The sequence below is a fragment of the Pantherophis guttatus genome, chromosome 5, assembly GCF_059756535.1.
Source record: "Pantherophis guttatus breed Tessera chromosome 5, ASM5975653v1, whole genome shotgun sequence".
Classification (NCBI taxonomy): Eukaryota; Metazoa; Chordata; class Lepidosauria; order Squamata; family Colubridae; genus Pantherophis; species Pantherophis guttatus.
Genome location: NC_142067.1, coordinates 1,901,028 through 1,928,638, shown reverse-complemented (window position 1 = coordinate 1,928,638; position 27,611 = coordinate 1,901,028). Strand labels below are relative to the sequence as shown.

The 27,611-nt window shown below is 45.8% G+C and overlaps 1 protein-coding gene across 1 annotated transcript in view; it reads right to left on the bottom strand.

The window, feature by feature from the left end:
- Positions 1-27,611, bottom strand: part of XRRA1 (X-ray radiation resistance associated 1) — a 37,733-nt gene that overhangs the window by 2,709 nt on the left and 7,413 nt on the right. The window contains exons 4-17 of the mRNA XM_087895699.1: positions 26,374-26,445; positions 25,256-25,328; positions 24,421-24,518; positions 22,439-22,572; positions 20,322-20,420; positions 16,922-17,151; positions 15,249-15,289; positions 13,852-13,962; positions 12,862-12,955; positions 10,815-10,933; positions 7,063-8,358; positions 5,622-5,754; positions 1,432-1,547; positions 1,168-1,273 (exon numbers count right to left, since the gene is read on the bottom strand). Coding sequence (XP_087751825.1) covers positions 1,168-1,273; positions 1,432-1,547; positions 5,622-5,754; positions 7,063-8,358; positions 10,815-10,933; positions 12,862-12,955; positions 13,852-13,962; positions 15,249-15,289; positions 16,922-17,151; positions 20,322-20,420; positions 22,439-22,572; positions 24,421-24,518; positions 25,256-25,328; positions 26,374-26,445 — 2,722 coding nt within the window. The remainder of the gene's footprint in view (positions 1-1,167; positions 1,274-1,431; positions 1,548-5,621; positions 5,755-7,062; positions 8,359-10,814; positions 10,934-12,861; positions 12,956-13,851; positions 13,963-15,248; positions 15,290-16,921; positions 17,152-20,321; positions 20,421-22,438; positions 22,573-24,420; positions 24,519-25,255; positions 25,329-26,373; positions 26,446-27,611) is intronic.

Genomic DNA, 27,611 nt, shown 5'->3' with positions numbered 1-27,611 from the left:
TGGGTGGGCGTGGCCATGGGGGCGTGGCCTAGTCAGCTTCCTGCACCACAGCTGGGGGGGAGGTGTTTTTGCCCTCCCCAGGCTCCAGAGGCTTTTTTTGAGCCTCCGGGAGGGCGAAAACTGCCTCCCCAGGTTCTGGAGTCCCTCCGGAGGCTGGAAACGGGCCTGTTTCCGGTAGGCCTGTTTTTTCGCCCTCCCAGAGCCTCCACACGGGCCCTGCACTTACCTGGCATCCAAAACGGGCCGCATGGAGACTCCTGGGAGGGGCGTTGTGGGCGGGGTCAGCCAGTCCTTGCAACTACCAGTTCAGCGAACCAGATTAAAATTAACATCTGGTTCATCCCTCTCCTGCCTTAGTCCTTCTCTATTAGAGTAGACAAACCCGTTTCCTGCAGCCATTCTTCACATGAATTGGCCTCCAGTCCTCTGATTCTCTTGGTGAAGAAACCTCGGACAGCTGTTGCCTTTCCCTGAAACAGACCTAGGGGAATTCCCATCTTCCAGGTCTCCCTGTTCTGCCCCAGCTACGGACCCCAAAGAATGCAGCACACACAAAGTCTGTACAAAATTTAAATTTACTAAAATAACTCAGTCTTTTTCAAAACAAAGGCTGTTAATAAACTTTCTTAACAGCCTACAAGAATCCAAAGATAAAGTAATCACAAAATTTCTAAGGTTGGCAGAAAGCCCAGAAGCAATTTGGAGAGAATCCAGACGTGAAGGAGAGTGAACTAAAGTTGTTCCCTACAAATTGCTTCAGTTGGTGTTCCTCCTTAAATAGGCTAAGGGAGTGGCCAATTAGCCCCAAGCCTTACTCTCGAGGAGACCTCCTCCTGAGGAGCCACTCCTGCCTTTTGGCAGCTCTGCGCGCCCGTGCATCGAGAAGAGGCTCCTCCTCTTCTTCCTCTTCACTTATGGGAGCTTCTGGAGGTTCTGAAGGCCCTGGCTGAATCCCTGCCTCTGGCACCACATCTTCTCCAGCCTCCTCACTGTCCGACTCGAGCGCCAGCTGCACAGGCTGCACCACACCAGCCTCCTCGCTGTCAGAATCAGCTACTAGCTGCACAGGCCGCTGACGGACCACAACACTCCCCAAAGCCCTCCTGGGATTGACCCCCGGCCTTGGGGTCCTTCTCAGGTGCTGCCTCCAAACCCTTCAGCCCTTACCTAGGGGGATGTGGAGAATGTTTTTGGGCTTCCTCAGCTCCAGCAGGATTTCTTCCAGCCGTTCCATCCTGGTCTTCCGAGGCTTCGGCGCAGGGACCCTCAAGACCTGTGAGAAAATATTATTAAATATTTATTCAAAAAAAAATATTAAAAGATTAAAGACCGTTTTAACGAGAGGAGACTGAAGCCAAAGAAAGTTGGCTGGATCCAGGATGGGGACCATCCCACCCAAGACCTCCCCCACCGTCCCAAGGATCTCCTGACCTTCTTTTTGGCGGAGACGTAAGGTTTCTGGTAGCAATCCAGTCTGGCTTTTGGGTCGCGGTAGACCAGAGGATAGCGGAGGGCCTTCTCCAAAGCTTGGACGTTCTGTTGTATTCCTGGTTCAAGGCACACGTCGAGAAAGGGTGGGATGGAAAGAAAAAGAAAAAACGGATTTCTCCCTTATCATTTAGGAGGGGAGTTCATGAGTTGGTTCTGTTCTATTCTCGTCCTGATGATGTTACCTGGTCGGGTGATGAGATGTCTGCCAGAAAACCCCCAAACTCAGAGCGCATCAAGGAACCTTCAGTCCTTCCCGTCCTTCTCCTCTTTCTCTCTGCAAACCCCCCCTCCCTTCTAGCACTGATGATCTTCCCTACTTGGGTCATGAAACGTCTGCAAGAAAACCACCAAGCCCAGAGAACATCAAGGACCCCACAGTTGTCTTCCTCCTCCTCTCCACAAACCCTACTCTCTTCTAGCACTGATGATGTTCTCTAGTTGGGTCATGAAACGTCTGCAAGAAAACCACCAAGCCCAGAGAGCACCAAGGAGCCCACACAGTCGTCCTCTCTTCTTGGACTAATGATTTAATAATTTAATTTAATATTTAAATTTATATACCGCCCTTCTCCCGAAGGATTCAGGGCGGTGAACAGCCAGAAGTAAAAAAACATCAAATACAAAATTTAAAAACAATTTAAAAATAAATTAAACAATTTGGCCCAACAGTTAAAAATCCCCCATTAAAAAATCCAAATTAAAATACACAATTGGAGAGATTAGGCCAGCCCGACTTGATGAATGATGTTATTTACTTGGGTCATGAAACATCTGAAAGAAAACCACGGACCTTAGAGCACCAAGGACCCGGTTTTCAACCCTGATCTACCAAAATTCCTCCTCTTCTACCTCCTTCTTTTTCACTCTACAAACCCCCCCTCCCTTCTATCACTGATGATCTTCCCTAGTTGGATCCTGAATCGTCTGCAAGGAAATTGCCCAGCTCAGAGAGCAACAAGTACCCTACAGTCCTCCTCCTCTTCCCCACAAACCCCATCCCCTCCTAGCACTGATGATGTTCCCTAGTTGGGTCATGAAACATTTTCAAGGAAACCACCAAGCTAGGAGAGCACCAAAGACTCCACAATACTCCTCTTCCTCTTCCTCTTTCTCTTTCTCCTTCTTTTTCTCCTTCTCCTTCTCCTTCTCCTCCTCCTCCTCCCTTCTAGCACTGATGATGTTCCCTAGTTGGGTCATGAAACATTTTCAAGGAAACCACCAAGCTCGGAGAGCACCAAAGACTCCACAATACTCCTCTTCCTCTTTCTCTTTCTCCTTCTTTTTCTCCTTCTCCTTCTCCTTCTCCTCCTCCTCCTCCCTTCTAGCACTGATGATGTTCCCTAGTTGGGTCATGAAACATTTTCAAGGAAACCACCAAGCTCGGAGAGCACCAAAGACTCCACAATACTCCTCCTCCTCCTCTTCCACTCTACAAACCCAACTTCCTTCTATTACTGATGACGTTCCCTAGTTGGGTCATGAAACGTCTGCAAGAAAACCACCCACCTCAGAGAGCACCAAGGACCCTCCAATTCAACCCAGACTTACAAATATCCTCTTTTACCGGAATAGTGGATTCCACCCTAAACGGGGATCCTTACGGAGAAGTCCACCTCCACCTGGGCTCCCCAGTGTGATTGTTAGATGGGGAAAAAGGTAGTTGTAGAAATGCTCCAGTCTAGTCCAGAGGTCTCCAAGCTTGGCAACTTTAAGCCCAGTGGACTTCAATTCCCAGAATTCCCCAGCTAGCCAAGATTATGAAACACCGGTGCACAACCTGAAAGAATGCAGGTACTCCTCGATTTACAACCCGTTCATTTAGTGACCGCCGAAAGTCGTCACGGCACTGTTAAAAAGTGACTTAGGAATCATTGTTCACACTTACGACCACCGTGGCATCCCCGCGGTCACGTGATCCAAATTCAGACGCTTCTGGCAACGGGCACGTACTTATGACGGTCGCAGCGTCCCAAGGTCATGTGATCCTCTTTTGCGACTGTCTGACCAGCAAAGTCAATGGGGGGGGAAGCTGGATTCATTTAACGACCGTGACTAACTTATCCACTGCAGTGATTCACTTAAGGACAGTGGCAAGAAAGGTCGTAGAGGGGGGGGTTCAAACTCCCTTAACCAATGCCTCCCTTAAGCAACAGAAATGTTGGGCTCGACTGCGGTCGTTAAGTCGAGGACAGCCTGGACGGTAGCCCAACATGATGTTGTGTGAACTACAAGACCCATAATTCCTAATCGGGATGGCTGGGAACCATGGGGATAATACTGTTGCACAGCTGGAAAACATGCATTACGTATCTAGTCCCTGGTGTTATATTTGGGGTGGGGGATGTTGGTCACAGAGGTCCTCGTTTTCATTTTTTAAAAGTTTTTATTTATATATTTTTCTTTAACATATCTAAGTGCTTAATAGGCAGTGTATTGTCTGAGTCAATTTACAAATCAGGGGTGAAATCCAGCAGGTTCTGACAGGTTCTGGAGAACCGGTAGCGGAAATTTTGAGTACTTTGGAGAACCGGCAAATACCACCTCTGGCTGGCCCCAGAGTGGGGTGGGAATGGGGATTTTGCAGTATCCTTCCCTTGGAGTGGGGAGGGAATGGAGATTTTGCAGTATCCTTCCCCTGGAGTGGGGTGGGAATGGGGATTTTGCAGTTTCCTTCCCCTGGAGTGGGGAGGGAATGGAGATTTTGCAGTATCCTTCCCCTGGAGTGGGGTGGGAATGGGGATTTTGCAGTATCCTTCCCTTGGAGTGGGGAGGGAATGGAGATTTTGCAGTATCCTTCCCCTGGAGTGGGGTGGGAATGGGGATTTTGCAGTTTCCTTCCCCTGGAGTGGGGTGGGAATGGGGATTTTGCAATATCCTTCCCCTGGAGTGGGGTGGGAATGGGGATTTTGCAGTATCCTTCCCCTGGAGTGGGGTGGGAATGGGGATTTTGCAGTTTCCTTCCCCTGGAGTGGGGTGGGAATGGGGATTTTGCAGTATCCTTCCCCTGGAGTGGGGTGGGAATGGGGATTTTGCAGTATCCTTCCCCTGGAGTGGGATGGGAATGGAGATTTTGCAATATCCTTCCTCTGGAGTGGGGTGGGAATGGGGATTTTGCAGTATCCTTCCCCTGGAGTGGGATGGGAATGGAGATTTTGCAGTATCCTTCCCCTGGAGTGGGGAGGGAATGGAGATTTTGCAGTATCCTTCCCCTGCCACACCCACCAAACCATGCCACGCCCACCAAGCCACACCCACAGAACCGGAAGTAAAAAAAAATGGATTCCACCACTGTTACAAATATATAATCATAACAGTAATAAAATTCTTTGCTTATATATAATGATATTCTTCCGATTTCTAATTTCTACCTTTGTTATTATTATCTAACCTTTGGTAAATCAGATCCCAAGTTAAGAAGCATCCTGTGTCTTCTTTATCTTTAGTATTAGCCTATCCATTTCCGCACAGTCTAATAATATTTTTCTAATTCTATTTTCCTCTGCGGGAGTTTCCTCCTTTTTCCAATATTGTTGCAAACGCAATTCTCGCTGCTGTCAAAACGTGTAATATTAAATATTCCTTCTCTTTTATCGTATTTTTTTCTGGCAGTATACCTAGCCAGAAAAAAATATTTCTGGGTTTAGGTCTGTACGTTGTTTAGTTGTTTTCTCTAGCCATGTTATGTATTTTCGTTCAATTTTTATTTTTATTTTTTTGGGCCTCTGGACATGTCCACCACATATGGAAATTTTTAAATTCTTTTAATCAGTCTGTGATTTTTTAACTTTCGGGCCAAAATTTATATATATTTTTAAATGTTTTTTAATATTTGTATTCTATGTTTTTTTATCTTGGCTGTACACCGCCCTGAGTCCTCAGGGAGAAGGGCGGTATATAAATTGGAAATTAAATTAAATTAAATTAAATTAAATTAAATATCTTTTTGATTTCTTCCGTCCGGATCCTGTCAATCCCGTGGCCATCTGCTTCCTTTGGAGAGGACCCAAAGAGGGGGGGGTTTGCCTCTCTTCTGAGCTTTTTTTCAGGTACCCCCCACTCCAAAAAGAAGTCCTTCGAAGCCGGCCAATGGGGCACCCCACCCTCAACGAGCGGCAGGGGGATCAACTTACCTTTTGGCTCAACAAAATCGGATCCGGGGTCCCCTCCCAGCAGCTCCTCGTAACCCCTAAACTTCTCCGGCACGTTGAGAGTCACCTTCCCCAGGCTCAAATGGGACCTCCTGGAATCGAGAGATTCCTCCACCTTGCCCCCCCAAAAGAAGGAAAGCAGGGAAAAAAAAGAGATCACGACAAACTCAGGTTATTTCCAAACGATGCTTTTTGAGGAAGGTACTTAAGCCTTGGTTTGACTTTCAAGGTCAGAATAAGAGAATAACGGCGAATCAGAAGGGACCTCAAAGGTCTTCTAGTCCATCCCTCCTACTCAATTCCCCCTACCCTTTCAGAGAAGCAGCTGTCCAATCTCTTCTTGAAAACCTCCAGGAATGAAGCAGCCACAACTTCTGGAGGGGAGCCGTCATACACTTCAGCCATCTTACGTTGCTCTCTGAAGTCTTTCTTTCTTAATTCTAATGCATTTATTGGCTTTCGGCTTTATGTTTTTTCGATATGCTTTTAATTGGGCTGCAAGGCATCCAGAGTCAAGCAATTTAGAGAGCGGGTTTTGTGTAGGGGGTTAAAGTGCTGGCTTCGAAACCAGGAGTCAAGGAGTTCTAGTTCCGCCTGAGGTATGAAAAGTTGGCTGGGTGACTTTGGACCAAAATCACCAGGAGACGGGGAGTTCTAGTCCCACTTTAGGAATGGAAACAAATTGGGTGATTTGGGGCCGATTACCAGGTGTCAGTGAGTTCTAGTCCCACCTGAGGTATGAAAGCTGTCTGGTAGACTTTGGGCCAATCGCTGAGAGATGGTGAGTTCTAGTCCCGCCTTAGGCATGAAAGTCGGCTGGGAGACTTTGGGCCAATCACCAGGAGATGGTGAGTTCTAGTCCCGCCTTAGGCATGAAAGTCGGCTGGGAGACTTTGGGCCAATCACCAGGAGATGGTGAGTTCTAGTCCCGCCTTAGGCATGAAAGTCGGCTGGGAGACTTTGGGCCAATCACCAGGAGATGGTGAGTTCTAGTCCCGCCTTAGGCATGAAAGTCGGCTGGGAGACTTTGGGCCAATCACCAGGAGATGGTGAGTTCTAGTCCCGCCTTAGGCATGAAAGTCGGCTGGGAGACTTTGGGCCAATCACCAGGAGATGGTGAGTTCTAGTCCCGCCTTAGGCATGAAAGTCGGCTGGGAGACTTTGGGCCAATCACCAGGAGACGGGGAGTTCTAGTCCCGCCTTGGACACAAAAACTGTCAGGATGACTCTGGGCCAATCACTAGGAGACTGGGAGTTCTAGTCCCACCTTAGGCATGGTTTACTTAACAGCTGTGGCAGGGAAGGGCATAAAATGGGGCAAAAGTCACTTTACAACGGTCTCGCTTAGCAAGAGAGAGATTTTGGGCTCGGTTGTCATTAGTTGAGGACTACCTGTAATCTGGCATCTCGCCGGGTCACCCACCTGAGTTATGAAGATGGGTTCGGTGACACCTTGTCCGCTACTCGTGAGCATCTCTTCCGCCAGGAAAGCGTCCTCCTCGGGTTCTGGAGGCAAGGCGTAGTCATGGATCTGGGCAAACAGTTTGGACAGTTCTCCAGAAACGGATCGGGAAGGCGGAACCAAGAATCGTGTCGATGTTTGTGCAGACGAATCCACCAACATCAGGCTCTCCTGGCCGTCTTCCACAAAAGGAGAACTTGGAGATCCAGAATATTCCCCTTCCTCTGAAGAACCCAAGAGATCCATGTCTTCCAACACAAAGGTGGGAAGCGGAGAAGTCTCCTCTTCCTCTTCTTCTGAAGAAACGGTCAACAAGGCCACCTCTGGAAGAAGGTCCCCTGATCCCATCAACGGGACGCCTTCTTCTAAATCCTCCCCGCTGGGATAGGAGATGGCCACGGGTTCCTCCCGATCCTCATCTTCTACAGATGATCCCCTTGATGGGAGATCCTTTTCCACCGAAAGCGATCGGACGGGTGAAAGAGGGACACCCAGGTCTTCTCCTTTGAGGCCGTGTTCAGATGATACCAGCGTTTCGGATTCTTCCCGTTCCACCAAAGACGGTGCCAACTGAGTCAGCTCTCCACCAGAAGCAGTGGAGAGGAGAGTTCTACCTTCTTCTCCTTCTTCTTCTTCTGGTCCAACGATCTGAACAGGTTCTGACCCATCCTGTCCCTCCGAAGGTGAGTTTGGAGGGGCAACAGGTTCCAACTGTATCTCCGGTAGACGTTCTCCAGAAGGTGTCCTCAGGTAGGGTAGGGATTCTGACCCGTCCTCTGGGAGACGTGGAGGCTCAGACGGAAGGTGGCCTGATGAAGGTGGCTCTCTTGGTGGTGGCAACCCAGGTGGACTTCGCGAAGGTAACTGAGATGAGGGGAGGAGGACTTCGGAAAGACTCTCTTCCAACCAGACCCGGGATGCAGAAACCTTCCCAGCCAGGATCCGATCGATGGAAGACTCGTGCAGGACATCGCTTCCGTAGGACGTCCCTTCTCGGGAGGACTCGGACGTCAAGGCTTCGTTGTATAAAGTGGTCATGGAGATGCAGGCCGACCTGTCCTCCGACCGAAGAGGAGATAGGATGGGCTGATCGAGGTCGTAGGCCAGAGAAAAGGATTGGCTGTCTGGAACAGCTGGGGAAGCGAGTCTTTTGTTAGGATCCAGATCTGCGCCCGTCCACAGTTGCCAGAAAGTGGTCTCCACAGCCATTTCGACCGGCGTGGGCCGCTTTCGGATCTTAGGTAGCCGGGATTTAATCTAAGAGAGACACAGAGAAGATTGGGGCAGGGGGAATCGTAACCACAGGGGCCTCAGCCTTCTGAAGTTCACGTAGAACAGTGTTTCTCAACCTTGGAAGCTTGAAGATGGGTGGACTTCAACTCCCAGAATCCCCCAGCCAGCGCTGCTGGCTGGGGGATTCTGGGAGTTGAAGTCCACCCATCTTCAAGCTTCCAAGGTTGAGAAACACTGACGTAGAGGTTCGTCTTGAAACATCTCAGGACTTTAGAAAGGAATCTCTGAAGGTCAGGGTGGAACGGTGGGCTCCTTGGGGCTCTCTGAGCTCGGTGGTTTTCTGGCAGACGTTTCATGACCCAACTAGGGAACCTCATCAGTGCTGTGGAGAGGAGGAGGAGGAGTCTTTGGTGGTCTCTGAGCTTGGTGGTTCTCTTGCAGACGTTTTAGGACCCAATTAATAAACCTAATCAGAGCTAGAAGGGAGCGAGGTTTTGCTCTCTGTTGGCTTGTATATATCCCACTCCTTTCTAGCACTGATGATGTTCCCTAACTGGGTCATAAAATGTCTCTAAGAGTACAACTCAGGTCAGAGAGTACAAAAGGACCCCACAATCCTCTTCCCACACACTCCCTCCTTCTAACACAGATGACGTTACCTAGTTGGGTCACGAAACGTCTGCATGAAAACAAGCAAACTGAGAGAGCATGAAGGACTCCTCCTCTTCGTCGTCCTCCTCCTCCTCTTCACATACCCACTCCCTCCCAGCACTGATGATGTTCCCTAACTGGGTCACAAAATGGCTCTTAAGAATACAACCCAGGTCAGAGAGTACAAAAGGACCCCACAATCCTCCTCCTCCTCCTCCCACACACCCCTCCTTCTAACACTGATGACGTTACCTAGTTGGGTCACGAAACGTCTGCATGAAAACAAACCAACTCAGAGAGCACGAAGGACTCCACAGTTGTCCTCCTCCTCTTCCTCCCCCAGGACGCAAACCCTCCTCTCTTACCTATTAACGAAATAGTAGTCTTAAATTGTCCGAGAACAGCTGCAGGCATAGTGCAAAGAGAGGAGAATACTTTCCTTCCTACAGTAATATTTTTAGGCGGTCATATTTTTTGAAGCATCAGCTCTCTGCTTAATTGACACCTGCCAAACTCATCAGTGTTTCTCAACCTTGGTAGCTTGAAGATGGGTGGACTTCAACTCCCAGAATCCCCCAAGCTTCCAAGGTTGAGAAACACTGCTTTAGATGGACGTCTTGTGTCCAAGAATGGTTTACAAAGTCAAGCCAAAAACTCATTTTTCTCCGAAAATTTGTTTCTCCCAGTGGCCCTCCATGCTACCTCTCGGAGTGCTAAAACAGGTACAGGTGATCCTCGACTTTCAACAGTTCATTTAGTGAAGAATCAAAGTTACGACACTGGTTAAAAAATGGACTCAGGACCGTTTTTTTCACACTTACGACCGTCGCAGCCATCTCCCAAGCTCAGGGGATCCAAATTGAGACGCTTGGCAACTGGCATGGACTTATGACGGCTGCCGTGTCCCCGGGAGTCACACGATCCCCTTTTGACAAGCAAAGTCAACGGGGGAAACCCGACTCGCTCAACGACCACATGATTCGCTTAACAGCTAGAGTGATTTGCTTAACGAGTGCAGCAAAAAAAAAAGGGTTGAGAAAGGGAACAAAAACTCACTTGACAGCTGCCCGGCTTAGCAGTGGAAATTTGGGGGCTCGACTGTGGTCGTACGTCGAGGACCACCTGTACAGGTTAAGTCCTCGACTTACGACAATTGAGGCCAACCTTTCCGCTGTTCAGTGAGACCTTGGTTGAATTTTGCCTCAAGTTGCGACTTTTCTCGCCGCATTTCTTAAGTTCAATCACTGCCGCGTTTCCATTTGTCACACCGTTGTTAAGCGAATCCAGTTTTCCCGTTGATTTTGCTTGTCGGGAGGCCGCCAAAGGGGATCACGTCACACACCCACACACGGCATAAGTACATGCCAGTTGCCAAGCTTCTTAATTTGGATCACGTCACCTGGAAAGGGGGTAACCCAGTCACAAGTCCCGTTTTTCAGTGCCCCTGTAACATTAAATGGTCCCTATAGGAACTGTTGTAAAATAAGGACTGCCTATCCTAAATTTTATTCCCTTTAAGCCAGAGGTCTTCGAACTTGGCAGCTTTAAGGCTTGTGGACTTCAACTCCCAGAATTCCCCAGCCAGAATGGGTGGACTTCAACTCCAAAAATAGCTATGCTGGCTGGAGAATTCTGGGAGTTGAAGTCCACAAGCCTTAAAGTTGCCAAGTTTGAAGACCTCTGCTTTAAGCCATCCTCTCCGAACCCAATTCCCCAGCCCTTCCCGATTCCTCCCCCTGCGCCAAAATCGGAGAAGGTCGACTCCTCCCCAAAATTTCTGTTTAACGAAGCGTTTTTTTTTTTATCACCTATTTTCTCAAAGTTTGTACCTCCCGGCTGGCTTTGACGGGTATAAAAACACGCGGCTTCTCCAGCTTGGAAACTTTCTTCCTAACCAGCTTAATTCCCAGTTTGTTCTGGAGGAAACTGGTGAGCAGAGGTGGGTCACCTTGGGGAAGAGGGAAGGAGAAAGGTCGTTTTTTTTTTAAAACACCTGGCAAGAATGAAAAAAAATATTCTCTTCGTTTGCAGGGAGTCCTCGATTTATGATTGGACGCAAAACAACCGTTCCAAGTTACAACAGACCCCAAAAGGGTATTTATGATCCCGAGTCCGAGTTCTGACACCTGTCCTCCATTCTTACTGTTAGGGAATGGCTGTTGCCTAACTGGTTGGGTTGGCAATATATATAAACCATCAATGCATGTTTGCAGTCAAAATGTAATGTATAGCTTTAAGACTGTAATGCATCATACTGTATTCTGATTGGCTAGCTCTGTAGCCAATGTACTTAAGAGAAAGCTTGAATCATGGCTTATTTTTCTTATTGCATTATTATTGCTACCTCTGCTCCTTTCTGCCTGTTCTCTCTGCATGATCACTGCTTGTTGTTTTCTACTGTTTTACTGATCGTTTTACTGCTGTACTTGTTCCTGTTTGCAACTCCAAAAAGAACTGTTTTATTGCATATGACTACAACAACTGGTAAGAAGACTTTGTTCTTGGAATATCCCTGGATTGACAATTTAACTATCTTTATCTGTGTATGACCTGGATTGTTTATTGGACTTTGCTTTGCTTTTTCCTAAAAGTAAAAGAATATCACAACTCAGTGTGTCTGTGTATTGACAGTGCTTATTCACAATCACCCTGAGTCGTTTCTCATGTGCACAATCTTGCTACTCAAGGGTTACTCTGCGCATATTCCTTAACACTTACTGTCCTGCGTTCACGAGGTTGCATTTTGCAAGCCCGGCAAACCAACAGCCACCAAAAAAAATGTCGATAATTTTTATTTTTTTTATTTATTTATTTTCAATTTATATACCGCCCTTCTCCCTGAGGACTCAGGGCAGTGCACAGCCAGAATTAAAAACATGAAATACAAATATTAAAAACAATTAAAATCTATATAAATTTGGCCCAAAATTTAAATTTCTGGGGTTTTAAATTTGAGCCAAATCTATTTAATTATTTTAAATTTTAATCGCTGTTTTGTCTTGAGTTTTTAAATAGGCTGTACACCGCCCTGAGTCCCTCGGGAGAAGGGCAGTACAGAAATAAAATAATAATAATAATAATATTATTATTATTATTATTATTATTATTATTATTATTATTAATCTAGGGTGGAATCAAAAGAGGTCTAAGCCTAGAATCCCTACGGAGTCACAAACGATCCAACCTTCCTTGAATTCCATGGGTCTTTATCCAATTCCTAGCAGGCGCTGATTTTTAGTCGAGAAGATTCCTGTGCAGAAGCTTTTTAGCAATAAAAAGCAGTTTAATTGGACCTTCCTTTGTGTGTGGACCTGGTACAGGTGCCAGGGAGAATGGCAGGTAGTCCTCGACTTACAACAATTCCTTGAATGACCGAAAGGACAAGGGCACTGGGGAAAAAAAGTGTCAGGATTGTTTTTTACGCTTAATGACCTTTGTAGCCTGTGATCAAAATCAAGAGGCTTGGCAACCGGCTCCTACTTGCGACGGTCGCCGTGTCCCGGGGGTCATGTGATCCCCTTTTTGTGACCTCCTGGCAAGCAACAGGGAACCCCGATTCGCTTAATGACCGTGGGACTTAACAACTGCAGGGAATCACTTAACCACGGTGGCAAGCAAGGTCGTAAAAAGGGGCAAAACTGAACAATTTTCTCGCTCAACAACGGATGTTTTGGGCTCCGTTGTGGTCATAAGCTGAGGACTACCTGTACAGCGATGGACGTCCTTTCCCCAAGATGGAAAGGAAGAGATTTTAAGAAGCACCCTCTAAATTTCTCATATCTCTTTGCTGCATTTCAGGGGTCAAAAGGCCAAGAGGGATGGTCCCTCTTCCCGCCCCAGGGAAGGCCCCACCCGTGGCCCCCAGGCAGGCGGTACCGCTTCTGGACGTGGTGAATGGGTTGCCGTAGAAGGTCAGCTCCGTCAGGGAGGGGAAGAGAGCCACGGCCAGCAAGTCTTCCTCATTCTCGATCTGCCAATCAAAAGACGGAGAGGCTGTTCAGGCGGAGGGTGCAGTTGCACTGATGATGTTAGCTAGTTGGGTCATGAAACGTCTGCAAGAAAGCCACCAAGCTCAGAGAGCACCAAGGATGACTTCTTCTCCTTCTCCTTCTTCTTTTCCTCCTCCTCCTCCTCCTTTTCTTTCTCCTTCTCCTTCCTCCTCCTCCCCCTCTCTCCCTCCCTTCTAGCACTGATGATATTCCCTAGTTGGGTCATGAAACATCTGCAAGAAAACCATCAAGCTCAGAGAGCACCAAGGATGACTTCTTCTCCTTCTCCTTCTTCTTTTCCTCCTCCTCCTTTTCTTTCTCCTTCTCCTTCCTCCTCCTCCCCCTCCCTCCCTCCCTCCCTTGTAGCATTGATGATATTCCCTAGTTGGGTCATGAAACATCTGCAAGAAAATCATCAAGTTCAGAGAGCATCAAGGATGACAACTTCTTCTTCTTCTTCTTCTTCTTCTTCTTCTTCTTCTTCTTCTTCTTCTTCTTCTTCTTCTTCTTCTTCTTCTTCTTCTTCTTCTTCTTCTTCTCCTCCTTCTCCTTCTCCTTCTCCTTCTCCTTTTCCTTTTCCTCCTTCTCCTACCTCCTGAGATCCGGACCACCCACACCCTATTAGCCTTCCGGAAAGCGGTGAAGACCTGGCTCTCCCGGCAGGCCTGGGGCCGTTGATCTCGCTCTTGTGATCTGGCGAGATCCGGCCATGAATTGGAGTGCATGTGTTTTAACATTTTAATGTTTTAATGTCTTCTTTTAACTTTTGTATGGGGATATTGTTGCATTGTTTTATTCTCGACAAAATAAAATAAATAAATGCGACAAAATACAATAAATAAAAATAATAATAAATCTAAGGAAGCCCCCCGTTCACCTGGTTGTTGGCAAGACTGAGAAACCTCAGCTCCGGTAAGGGAAGGAGGAACTCGGTGCTGATGTTGGGAAAGGGAGTCTTGGAATCCTCCAGAGCTGAAGGAGGGCTTTCCTGAAAGAAAGACAAGAAGAACTGAACCTGCAAACACCTGGGACTCCCAAACCTCCCAAAAAGATCCTTTTCCTACTTGGTGACAACCTGCTCAGGGTTGTTACTCAAGGGAGAATCACAGAGTTGGAAGGGACCTTGGAGGTCTTCTAGTCCAACCCCCTGCTCAAGCAGGAGACCCTGTACCAGCGGTGAAATGCTCCCGGTTTGGACCGGATCACCCGATCCGGTAGCGATGGCGGCGGGTGGTTCAGAGAACCCGTAGCAAAAATCCCTGCCCCCCCCCCACATTGCCCAGTTGAGCCGCACAATCATCAGAAGCTGTTTTTTTTTAATTTTTAAAAGCATTTTTTCTACAACCTCTTTGGCCGAAAAAATGCTTTTAAAAGTAAAAGTAAAAAAAAAAAAGCCTCTGCCGATCAGGCAACTCAGCTGGGATCGTCAGAGGCTTTTAAAAGCATTTTTAATGCTTTTATAGCTGGCTGGAGAATTCTGGGAGTTGAAGTCCAGAAGTCTTAAAGCTGCCAACTTTGAAGACCTCTGCTCTAAGGGCTGGAAGGAACCTTGGAGGTCTTCTAGTCCAACCCCCTGCTCAAGCCCTATGACACTATGCCATACCCGACAAATGGGTGTCCAACCTCCATTACAGGTAATCCTCAACTTACAAAAGTTTCATTTAGTGACCCTAATGGCACAGAAAAAAAAGTGACTTCATGACCATTTTTCACACTTAACGACCGTTGCAGCTGACTTATATTTATGACGGTCGCAGAGTCCCATGGTCACATGATCCCCTTTTGCGACCATCCGATGAGCCGAGTCAATGGGGAAGCCGGATTCACTTAACAACCGCGTGATTCGCTTAACAACTCTTATCGATTCGCTTAACAAAAGTGGTGGGAAAAAGTCGTAAAATGGGACAAAAATCACTTAACGAATTTCTCACTTAACGACATAATAACTTTGGGGCTGAAATGTGGTCATAAGTTGAGGACTTAGCTGTATTGGAGGACCCTCGATTTCAGGAGGCAAGCCTGATTAATTGTTCTCACTGTCAGGAAGTTTCTCATTAATTAATTAACATTAGGTAATTAATTAACCTTAATTGACCCTTGATTATACTGCACTGCTCTGCAATTACAAATTTAATATCCATTTTCCCCGCCTGCAGCAATTCTATGGAAACAAGAATTGTTCCTATTTTGTTTCAACCACCCAAAAAGAACCGGATGTCTTTGGCAAAATTGGCCACCTTGCCAAATTCCTGTTGTGAGTCAAGGAAACCTTACCTGAGCCTTTTCTTCTGGAGGTCTGGCCTGAAAGACCACCTCTGTTGAAAAACACAAAGAACGTCAGGGTGCTTGGAAGGGGAGGCAGTCGCCCCCTAAGATGCCAACAAGGCTAAACCCGTTTTGGATCTTGGCCGAGAGGACTTCTGGGAAGGTTTGCAACCTCCAGCCTTCCCTGGGGGCTCGGCTTTGTCACAACGTTTGATGTACAAGATGGTCCACAAAAACTCTTGATAAGATAATGCAACATATCAAGGAAAATCCTGGGATTAGGATTCCTTCTCCCCTTGTTACCCTCTGCAGCACATCTTTCTCTCGCTCGTCTATCTGTTTGTCTCTGTCTGTCTGTCTGTCTGTCTATCTATCATCCATCCATCCATCAATCCATCCATCCATCATCTATGTCTGTCTGTCTGTCTGCCTATCTATCTATCTATCTATCTATCTATCTATCTATCTATCTATCTATCTATCTATTCTTCTCTATCATCCATCCATCCATCCATCCATCCAAACTATTGTTTATCATTTATCTCATCTGTCCGCTCATCCATCCATCATCTATCTGTCTGCCTGCCTGCCTATCATCCATCATCTATCTATCTGTCTGCCTGCCTATCATCCATCATCTATCTATCTATCTATCTATCTATCCATCCATCATCTATCTGTCTGTCTGTATCATCTATCTATCATCTATTTAGCTATTTAGCTATCCATCCATCCATCATCTATCTGTCTGTCTATCTGTCTATCCTCTCTCTACCCTATCATCTATCTATCTATCTATCTATCTATCTATCTATCTCCATCCATCCATCCATTCAAACTATTATTTATCATTTCTCATCTGTCCATCCATCGATCCATCCTCTATCATCTATATCTACTGTATTCTCCTCTCTCTATCATCCATCCATCTATCCATCCATCCAAACTATTATCATTTATCCCATCCATCCATCCATCCATCCATCCATCCATCCAAACTATTATTTATCATTTCTCATCTGTCCATCCATCCATCCTCTATCATCTATATCTACTGTACTCTCTCTCTATCATCCATCCATCCATCCATCCATCCATCCATCCATCCAAACTATTATCATTTATCCCATCCATCCATCCATCCATCCATCCATCCATCCATCCATCCATCCATCCAAACTATTATCATTTATCCCATCCATCCATCCATCCATCCATCCATCCATCCATCCATCCATCCATCCAGAGAATAACCAAGCTCAGAGAGCCCAAAGACCTTGCAATTCTCCTCCTCTTCCTCCACTTCACAATCCCCCCTCCCTTCCAGCACTGATGATATTACCTAGTTTGGTAACGAAATGCCTGCAAGAAAACCACCCACCTCAGAGAGCACCACGGACCCCACTGAAGGCACAGGATCCAACCTGGCTAAAGCGAAGACCTTACAGAAATCCAAAAGTGGAATGTGTGACAAAACAGGCAGCTGGAAAGAACCCTTTTGGGAGCAAATGTTCAATAAGATAAATAAAATCGAACACGTTTACTAAAACCAAATATCTCCTTAACGACTGGGTGGATAAAACGTTTCTTCACCGCTTTGAGAGGGTTCCCAAGGAAGCGGAGAAATGCATCCCACCCTGAGTAAGTTAAGTTTTACTTTTACAACTGAAAAGAGGCCCCACCTGTCTTGTCTGGATCCTGGGTGTTTTGGGTTATGATGTAACTGTACTGCTGGTTTAGCCTCAGGGACCGATCCTGGGGGGGCTTTTGGGGAGAGTTTTTCCGGCAACGTAAGCCTGCCCGGATGCCCGACTTTGCCGATAAAGGATGGATGGAGAAGTGATCGTGGCCCAAGTAATGGAGATACGGGACCTCTTTAATCCCGTTTTTGTCCAAGTTCAGCTGCTTTAGCCTAAGGAGAGAAAAATATCAGTTCTCGGTTTCCTGCGGCACAGCAAATTTGGGAGGCAAACCCCACGTCCCCGTTGGTGCCACCTGCCATCTCTCACCTCTTACAGAAAGCTCGAAAATTATGTGGAAGTCATCCCATTGGGGGCACCAGCAGGTGAAAGTCTGTAGTAGAGATTCTCAGCCATCCAGGTCACGGTGCTTTTTTTCAGGAGGCAACTGAACTTTCTTGGTTTTTTTCTTTTGAAGACATTTCACTTCTCCTCCAAGAAGCTTCTTCAGTTCTGACTGGATGGTGGGGAATGGAAGGATTTATATTCCTTGCAGGCAGCTGGTTAGTTGCATCCTTTTAGAGGGTCGTTGAGGCCACCTGGAGGTTTACCTGTGTCCTCAGGGTCACCCGAGTAGTGCAAATGGTTCCTGTAGTCTGCAATTTTTTCCCCCTCTGGAAATCCGTTCCTCCTCCCACATCCTTCGAAGGGTGTTCCCACTATCCTGTCAGAGCTGAAGAAGCTTTTTGGATGAGAAGTGAAATGTCTTCAGAAGAAAAAACCAGAAAGTCCAGTTGCCTCCTGAAAAAAGCATCTTTGGGACAACCGAAGAGCCTGGATAGCTCTGCAGACAAAAGCACTGTAATTTAACACCAGCTGCCTGCAATTACAGCAGGTTCGAATCTCGCCAGGCTCAAGGTTGACTCAGCCTTCCATCCTTTCTAAGGTAGGTAAAATGAGGAGCCAGTTTGTGGGGGCAATAAGCTGACTTTGTATAAAATATACAAAAGTATGAAGGCTATTGCTTAACGCATTGTAAGCCGCCCTCAGTCTCCGGAGAAGGGCTGCATATAAATCAATTTATTTTTTAAAAAGTGGCCTCAAAGACCCTCTAAAAGGATGCAAATGACCAGCTGTCTGCAAGGAGTATCAATCCTTCCCTTCCCCACCCTCCAGTCAGAGCTGAAGAAGCTCCTTGGATGAGAAGTGAAACGTCTTCAAAAGAAAAAACCAGAAAGTCCAGTGGCCTCCTGAAAAAGCACTTTTGGGACAACCACGACCTGCATGACTGAGAATCTCTACAGACTTTTAGCTATACAATTTGGGATGAAGACCCTTGGAATGGGGTGGGAGGAGGAACGGATTTCCAGAGGAAAAATGGCAGACTACAGGAAGCATTTGCACCACTCAGGTGAGACCCTGAGGACACAGGTAAACCTCCAAGTTCTTCAACGACCCTCTAAAAGGATGCAAACGACCGGCTGTCTGCAAGGAATATCAATCCTTCCCTTCCCCATAATCCAGTCAGAGTTGAAGGAGCTTCTTGGAGAGGAAGCGAAACGTCTTCAAAGAAAGAAAAACCAGAAAGTCCAGTGGCCTCCTGAAAAGAAAAAGCACCTTGGGACACCAGGATGTGACTGATTTTGTCAATCCCAACTGGCCAATTTGCAAGTCTCAAAGACTGTCAATTTTAACGCCGACTTCCGTTTGGGAAGATTTTGTCTATAGGTGTGGCAACAATAAAGGTTGGAAGTATCATCACAGGTTTGAGGTCTACAACCCTTAGATAGCTTCTCTTGCTTGGAAGAGAAAATTCTAAGGAATGTTGGGCTGTAGCCAACACGGACACCAAGCAGCTTGGTCAAAACAGAATTTAACAGAATAACAGAGTTGTAAAGGACCTTGGAGGTCTTCGAGTCCAACCCCCTGCTCAAGAGGAGACCCTATACCATTCCAGACAAATGGTTGTCCAATCTCTTCTTAAAAGCCTCCAGTGTTGGAGCAGCCACAACTTCTGGTGGCAAGCAGTTCCACTGGTTAATTGTCCTCACTGTTAGGAAGCTTCTCCTTAATTCCAGGTTGCTTCTCTCCTTGATGAGTTTCCATCCGTTGCTTCTTGTCCTGTCTTCTCAGGGGCTTTGGAGAATAACTTGACCCCCAACTCTTCTTTGGGGCAGCCCCTCAAATAATGGAAGGCTGCTATTATGTCACCCCCTAGTCCTTCTCTTTGATAGAGCAGACATCCCTAGTTCCCTCCATCAGAATAAAGGGACCTTGGAGGTCTTCTAGTCCAACCCCTGCCTAAGCAGGAAAGCCTATCCCATCCAGACAAATGACTCTTCTTGAAAACTTCCAGTGATACAGCATCCACAACCTCTGGAGGCAAGTTGTTCCACTGGTTAATTCTTCTCCCTGTCAGGAAATTCCTCCTTAGTTCTAAGTTGCTTCTCTCCTTGATGATTTTCCATTCGAGAAGCTATTGGTTAGGGTTCTTTAAGTGTTGTGGCCCGCCAGCAGCCTGCGCGGATCGTGGCTGATCCCGACGACGAGGAGGCTGGTGTGGGGTCGCGTCAGCAGCCTGCACAGCCGGCGCTCGCATCGGACAGCGAGGAGACCGAAGAGGATGTGATGCCAGAGGCAGAGACTCAGCCAGGGCCTTCAGAACCTCCAGAGGCTCCTTCAAGTGGAGAGAGCGAAGTGGAGGAGTCTCTCCTCAATGCTCGAGCACGCAGGGCTGCCAAAAGGCAGGAGTGGCTACTCAGGAAGAGGAGGTCTACTTGAGAGTAGGGCTTGAGGATAATTGGCCACTCCCTTAGCCTATTTAAGTCGCACGCAGTTAGTAATTTCTTGCTGGAAACAACGTGTAATTATTACAGAGCATTTTGGAGAGTGAGTGTCTTATCGTATCTGGTTTTCTGGGCTGGTTGCCAACCTCTGTCGGACTTTGTTCTTAATAACTTTGATAAGGAAGCGCCTGGTGGCGCAGCAGACTAATAGCCTGTTATTATCATTCAGCTGCCTGCAATTACTGCAGGTTCGAATCTCGTCAAGGCTCAAGGTCGACTCAGCCTTCCATCCTTTCTAAGGTAGGTAAATTGAGGACCCGGATTGTGGGGGCAATAAGCTGACTTTGTATAAAATATACAAAAGTATGAAGGCTATTGCTTAACGCCTTGTAAGCCGCCCTGAGTCTCCAGAGAAGGGCGGCATATAAATCAAATTTAAAAAATAAAAATAAATAAATAAATAAATAAGGACCCTTTGCACGGGAAGCCTGCATTCTTGAAAGGGGTTTGTTTGGAATTAAACAGTGTTTGCGAAGCTTGGTATGTGTCACATCCTCTGGGAATCCGGAGCTGGGGCAGAACATTAAGAGGCTACATACCGGTGAGGTCTCGCCTACCTTCGAAGATTGGCCAAACTGAGAAAGACACTGGAGTCGGAGAGATGATTGTCATCTAGAAGCAAGACCTCCAACGCTGGGAACTTCGGGCAGTTCCAGCTGTTGACAGAAAGAGAAAATGTCTATTAGCAGCTTTAATCCCCAACGTTGCAGTTTCTCCTGCCTGCCTTTCTTCCCTTGTCCTCTCCCACCTTCTGTTTCTTGGGGAACTGAGACCGAAGTCCTAGTTTCATCTCCAGAGGAAAATCCACTCAGGTCCAAACAGGAATTCTGGGTTACATGGAAAACTCTCCTACGGCTGTCTACCTACTTCTCTTCGCTGTCTTCGGAGAAGCTAACCTTGGTGGTCTCTGAACTGGATGGTTTTCTTGCAGACGTCTCATGACCCAACTAGGGAACATCATCAGTGCTACGAGGAAACGGGGTTTGTGGAGAAGAGGAGGAGGAGGAAGAGGAGGAGAACTGAGGGATCCTTGGTGCTCCTGAGCTGGGTGGTTTTTTTGCAGACGTTTCCTGACCCAACTAGGTAACATCATTAGTGCAGCTTGGGTCCTTTCCAGCCCTGTGATTCTGATTATTAAATATTATTCTATTCTAGCATTGATGATGTTACCTAGTAGGGTCAGGAAACGTCCGTAAGAAAATGATCAGGTTCAGAGAGTACCAAGATCTCCACAGTCCTCCTCCTCCGCTTCCTTGCAAATCCCACTTCCTTCCACCATTGATCATATTACCTAGTTGGGTCATGAAACGTCTGCAGGAAAACAAGCAAGCTCAGAGCGCCAAGGAAGCCCGCAATTCCTCCTCCTCCACTAAACCCTACCTCCTTCTATCATTGATGATGTTACCTAGTAGGGTCATTAAACGTCTGCAGGAAAACAAGAAAGCTCAGAGAGCACCAACGACCACATAGTTCAACCCTGAGCTACAAATATTCTCCTTTATTAGCAAGATAAACTCACAATCTCGTTGACGCTGAGCCGGGGTGGACTGCTGGGGGTTCGCAGGGGTTCGGGAGAATCTCTAGTTAAGATTCTGTGCAGTTCGGAGAACCCTCAAATCCCATTCTTGGCTGGCCCCGCCCACCCCTTCCCTCCCTTCCCAGGAGTCCCCTGTTCTGTCCCCGTACCACACACGCACCCCCACAGACGGCCCGGAGTTAATAAGCCACACGACAAAGTCTTTGAAGATAAAGCTGGCAGCAACCCAGTGACTAGCTGCCAATTCAGACTTTACTCACACAAAACAAAGATTAGACTGCCAGCATTCCGATAAAACAGGCAGAGTTTCAACAATACAAGGATTAGTCCAAATGCAGTCCAACAAGGCAGGCAGAAGTCCAGTAACGCAGAGATCATGGATTATTTCTAGTTTTTGCTCGTCACAAACTGAACCGGCCACCACACCCACATTTCTACCCTGTGGGGTGTGGTCCAGTGACTCAGCTAATCCCTGGCACGCCTTCCCCTCTGCTGTGCATGCTTCTCCCTGCGCCTCTGCCGAGGGTCCAGCCAACACTTATCTCCTTCGTCGCTGTCCACCTGTGGCTGCGGGGACGTGCTTGGCTCTGAGCCTATCTTCTGGCCTTCGGTGTCCTCCGGAGGCATTGCCAGAGAGGAGGGTCCTGGAGAGGGAGGCCTTGCCAACTCCTCCCCCTCACTCTCAGAGTCTGCATCTGTCGATAGCCCAGGCTCAGGCAACGGAGCCACAACATCCCCACAGAGCCTGTTTTGGATGCAGGTAAGTGCAGGGTGCGCGCAGAGGCTCAGGGAGGGTGAAAAAGAGGTCTACCGGAAGTTCGGGAGGGCCTCCGGAGCCTGGGGAGGCCGTTTTCACCCTCCCAGAGACTCAAGGAAAGCCTCCGGAGCCCAGGAAGGGCAAAAACGCCCCCCTCCCCCAGTGGTGCAAGAGGCCAACTAGGCCACGCCTACCCTGGCCACGCCCACGCCCACCCAGCAACTGGGCAGAGAATCCCTTGCTAAAATTTTTGAAGCCCACCCCCGCGCTGAGCTGAATGGAAGATAATGCAGGTGAGTAAACCAACATGGGAAATCCTACATGTGCTTCCTTAGGCTCATAGAAGAGGGGACTGCCTTTTAGGCTGGCCAGGAATTTACCTCTCCGGGGCAGCCAGATTGAGGGGAAGGGAAGAAAGTCCGTTGGCCGTCAGGTGAAGAGCTTTCAGGCGTGGTAAACTTCCCAGAGTCTGCACATCCTCAGGAGACAAGTTGTTGTAGGAGAGATCCAAGATCTGGGGAAGAAGCAAAACGTCCCCCTTTAAACCATTATTAGCTGGAGAGTGGGGGGAAAAGGCAAGGCACCCAGTTCAGAGGAGTCGAATTCCAGCAAGTGTGGAAGCCAAGATAAACATGGTTTATTGGTTAAGGCTTCAGGCTGAGAAACCAGGAGATTGTGAATTCTAGTCCCACTTTAGGCACCCAATGTGGCTGCCTTAGGCATGAAAGCCGGTTGGGTGACTTTGGGTCAATGACAAGGAGACGGTGAGTTCTAGTTCCGCCTTAGCCATGAAAGCTGGCTGGGTGACTTTGGGCTAGTTACTAGGAGATGGTGAGTTCTAGTGCCACATTAGTCATGAAAGCCAGCTTGGAGACTTTGGGGCAACCCCTCTCTCTCTCCTCAGCCCAACCCAGCTCACAGAGTTGTTGTTATGGGGAAAATAGGAGGAGGAAGTATTGGATATGCTTGCTGCCTTGAGTTATTTGTAAATAAGGGTGGGACGAATGAATGAATGAATGAATGAATGAATGAATGAATTAATTAATTAATTAATTAATTAGTCTGTCCGCCCATCCATCTATGTATCCATCTATGTATCTATCTATGAATCTATCTATCATCTATATCATCTATATATCTATCTATCTATCATCTATCTATGTATCTATCTATGTATCTATGTATCTATGTATCTATGTATATATCTATGTATCTATCTTCTATCATCTATCTATGAATCTATCTATCTATCTATCTATCTATCATCTATATTATCTATCTATCTATCTATCTATCTATCTATCTATCATCTATGTATCTATCTCTCTATGTGTCTATCTATGTATCTATCTATCTATCATCTATCTATGTATCTATCTCTCTATGTGTCTATCTATGTATCTATGTATCTATCTATGTATCTATGTATATATCTATGTATCTATCTTCTATCATCTATCTATGAATCTATCTATCTATCTATCTATCTATCTATCATCTATATCATCTATCTATCTATCTATCATCTATGTATCTATCTCTCTATGTGTCTATCTATGTATCTATCTATCTATCATCTATCTATGTATCTATCATCTATCTATGTATCTATCTCTCTATGTGTCTATGTATCTATCTATCTATCATCTATGTATCTATCTATCATCTATCTATGTATCTATCTATCATCTATCTATGTATCTATGTATCTATCTTCTATCTATCATCTATCTATCTATCATCTATCTATCATCTATATCATATCTATATCTATCTATCTATCATCTATCTATGTATCTATGTATCTATTATCTATCTATGTATCTATCTTCTATCTATCATCTATCTATCTATCATCTATCTATCATCTATATCATTTATATCTATATCTATCTATCTATCATCTATGTATCTATGTATCTATTATCTATCTATGTATCTATGTATTTATCTTCTATCTATCATCTATCTATCATCTATCTATCATCTATATCTATATTTATCATCTATCTATGCATCTATGTATCTATGTATCTATCTATGTATCTATCTATCTATCTATCTATCTATCTATCTATCTATCTATCATCTATCTCATCTATCATCTATCTATCTATCTATCTATCTATCTATCTATCTATCTATCTATCTATCTATCTATCATCTATCTCATCTATCTATAAAATGTAACCTGCAAATTAGCAGCAGAAGTGCCTGGGGCTGATGAGGCCTTTCCAAGCTGACTTTACACACAATATATAGAACACGTGAAACTGGCTTTTAAATTGGAAAAAATTAACTCTGTCCTGCCCGATTCCCAGCTGGGATTCATGCAACTTTCACTTTTGGCCTTCGAACTTACTTCCAAGTGAGGAAAATCCCCAATCCTGACTTTAAGATGCCTCAGACCGTTCAGAGAAAGTTCCAGCTCCCGAAGGCCAGGAAAGTTACGAAAAGTTTCTAGACGAAATGTTAAAATAGAGACATGTTTAAAAAGCGGCCATCTGAAATAGACTGTTGTTTTGGCCCAAGGATCCAGCAGCCAATGATAAAACATTCGGTGGTATTTTAACTACCACTAATAAAAGATCTCCCTGATATTGCCAAAAATAAAATTAAAAAAACCACGCTCATATATGCAGTTTTTATTCTGGCATAAAAGACGCCACCTGGTTACAGCTAGTCCTCGTCTTACAAACATTCATTTAGCGACCAAAGTTACAACGGCACTCTATTTTCTACTTTCTACTTTCTACTTTCTACTTTTTCTACTTTCTATTCTATTCTATTCTATTCTATTCTATTCTATTCTATTCTATTCTATTCTATTCTATTCTATTCTATTCCTTATTCTATTCTATTCTGTTCTGTTCTATTCTTTTTTCTATTCTATTCTATTCTATTCTATTCCATTCCATTCCATTCCATTCCATATTTTCTATTCTATTCTATTCTATTCTATTCTATTCTATTCTGTTCTATTCTTTTTTCTATTCTATTCCATTCCATTCCATTCCATTCCATTCCATTCCATTCCATTCCATATTTTCTATTCTATTCTCTTCTCTTCTCTTCTATTCTATTGATTAGGAACATAAAGACATAAATAAACCTGTAGCACCACCTGTAGTCAGAATGGACCAACCAGACATGACCCATCCAAACCACCCCGAAAATTACGAGCGTGGTTTCCTTACCTAAAGTCAGCAGATTTTCGGTGGCGTTGATGTAAGCGACAGAATCAAACTGCATGAAATCGCTCTCCCTTGCCTGTCGAAACGGGAGAGCAAACAACTCAGTATCTTCCCTTCGAAGGGTCTCTTCCTGACCGGCTGACCCACAAGAGGTGGCCCAACGCCCCATCCTTCGACAGAATCCCTTTGAGCTACAGCTAGTCCTCGACTTACAACCCCAATTCAGCCTGAGATTTCTGGGTTGAGTGAGTTTTGCCCCGTGTTACGACCATTCCTGCCGGCCACGTTTGTTAAGCGAATCACTGCGGCTGTGACGCTAATAAGATAGTTGTTAAGTGAATCTTGGCTTTCCCCCGTTGGCTCAACTAGGCAAAAGGTCGCCAAAGTGGACACTGCAGCCATTGTAAGTACAAGTTAGTGGCTAAGCATCTCAATTTTGACCACGTGAATGCTGCAATGGTCGTAAGGTGTGCCAAGCAGCCATAAGCAAGTCACTTTTTTTTGTAACTTTGAATGGTCACTAAGCAGGGAGGATAAAAATCAATGATTTTTATTAAAAAATCAGATTTTTTTTTATTTAAATCGGATTTTTTTTATTTTTATCGAATTTATTTTAATAAAAAACTTTTGGGGTAAAAATCTATCGTAAGATAGTTTTCTATTTAAGATACAGAAATAATTTAGTTTATTCAGCATGAAATGGAGCTTAGTTCTGTAGCAGGAGGCTGTATATTTTGCAACACTGGGACTATCGGTGAGTCAACGATGGGTCAAAGGAGAGTAGCAGAGATGACAATTGCTCTTTAAAAATTATGATTTAAATCGAGTTGATTTAAATCAAGCCTTTTTACTAGGGATTTAAATCATGATTTAAATTGTGATTTAAATTGACTGGATTTAAATCAAATCCACCCTGTCACTAAGTGAAGAGTTGTAAGTGGAGGACTACCTGTAAAAATAAGAAACAAGCCCCAGCCACCCAAGAGAAAAAGAAAGTGAACCAAGCCACCCAAAATGCACCCTTTAAGGGCCCAGGGCCCTCTGTACCCCAACACCCGGGGGACTCACCCGTCCCGTCCCCTTGAAGCCAAGGGATGTTGCAGGTTCGAATTCCAACTCACCAAGGCGAAATTCTGGTGGCTGATATTCACAGAGCACAAGTCCGAAGGTGTCCGCACGTGGTGGAGCTTAATCTGGAAATCACAAGCCAGAGAAAGTGGGGACATTCAGCCAAGCCAAAAAAAAAAAAAAAGGGAAAGTTCAAGTCCCTACCGGCCAAAAACCCATTTCCTGTGCATTGGCAATACAAGAATATTCTGTAAAATGGGTCTCTGCGTGTGTGAGTGTGGTCGTATTTCAATAAGGTCTGTGTGAGCTGATTGATGGGACAGGATAAAGGGAATATGCTGAGGCCCTACGAAGACTGTGGAGAAGAGCAGCTAAAATGAATAAAGGATCTGGAGGCTAAGCCAGAATAACAGAGTCGGAAGGGACCTTGCAGGTCATCTAGTCCATCTCCCTGCATTAGCAGGAGAGTTTATACCATTTCAGACCAATGGTTGTCCAATCTCTTCTTAAAAACCTCCAGTGATGCAGCACCCACAACTTCTGGTGGCAAGCTGTTCCACTGGTTAATTATCCTCACTGTTCGGAAGTTTCTCCTTAATTCCAGGTTGCTTCCCTCCTTGATTAGTTTCCATCCATTGCTTCTTGTCCTGCCTTCAGGTGCTTTGGAGAATAAGTTGATCCCCTCTTCTTTGGGGCAGCCCCTCAAATATTAGAAGACTGTTATCGTGTCACCCTAGTCCTTCTTTTCATCAAACTAGATCTCCCCAATTCCAGCAATTGTTCTTTATGTGTTTTAGCCTCTGCCCCCACTAATCCTCTTTATTGCTCTTCTCTGCACTCTTTCTAGAGCAGAGGTCTTCAAACTTGGCAGCTTTAAGACTTGGGGACTTCAACTCCCAGAATTCTCCAGAGAGAAAGAAAGAGAGGGAGGGAGAGAGAGATGACAGAGAGAGAGAGGAAGAGAGAGAGAGAGAAACAGAGAGAAAGGAAGAGAGAGAGAAACAGAGAAAGAGAGAGAGAAAGAGATGACAGTCTCAACATCTTTTTTTACATCGTGGTGACCAAAACTGGATGCTGTATTCCAAGTGTGGCCTTACCAAGGCCCTATAAAGCGGGATTAACCCTTCACGTGACCTTGATTCAGAGGATGAACTGGGCATGTCTAGTCCAGGGTCTCCAAATTTGTGGACTTCAACTCCCAGAATTCCCCAGCCGGCATATAACAATAGTGTTATTGTCCCAAAGGTGCTTTTCGAAAAGGCTTAACTATTTTTTTTTCGCCTTGAAAACG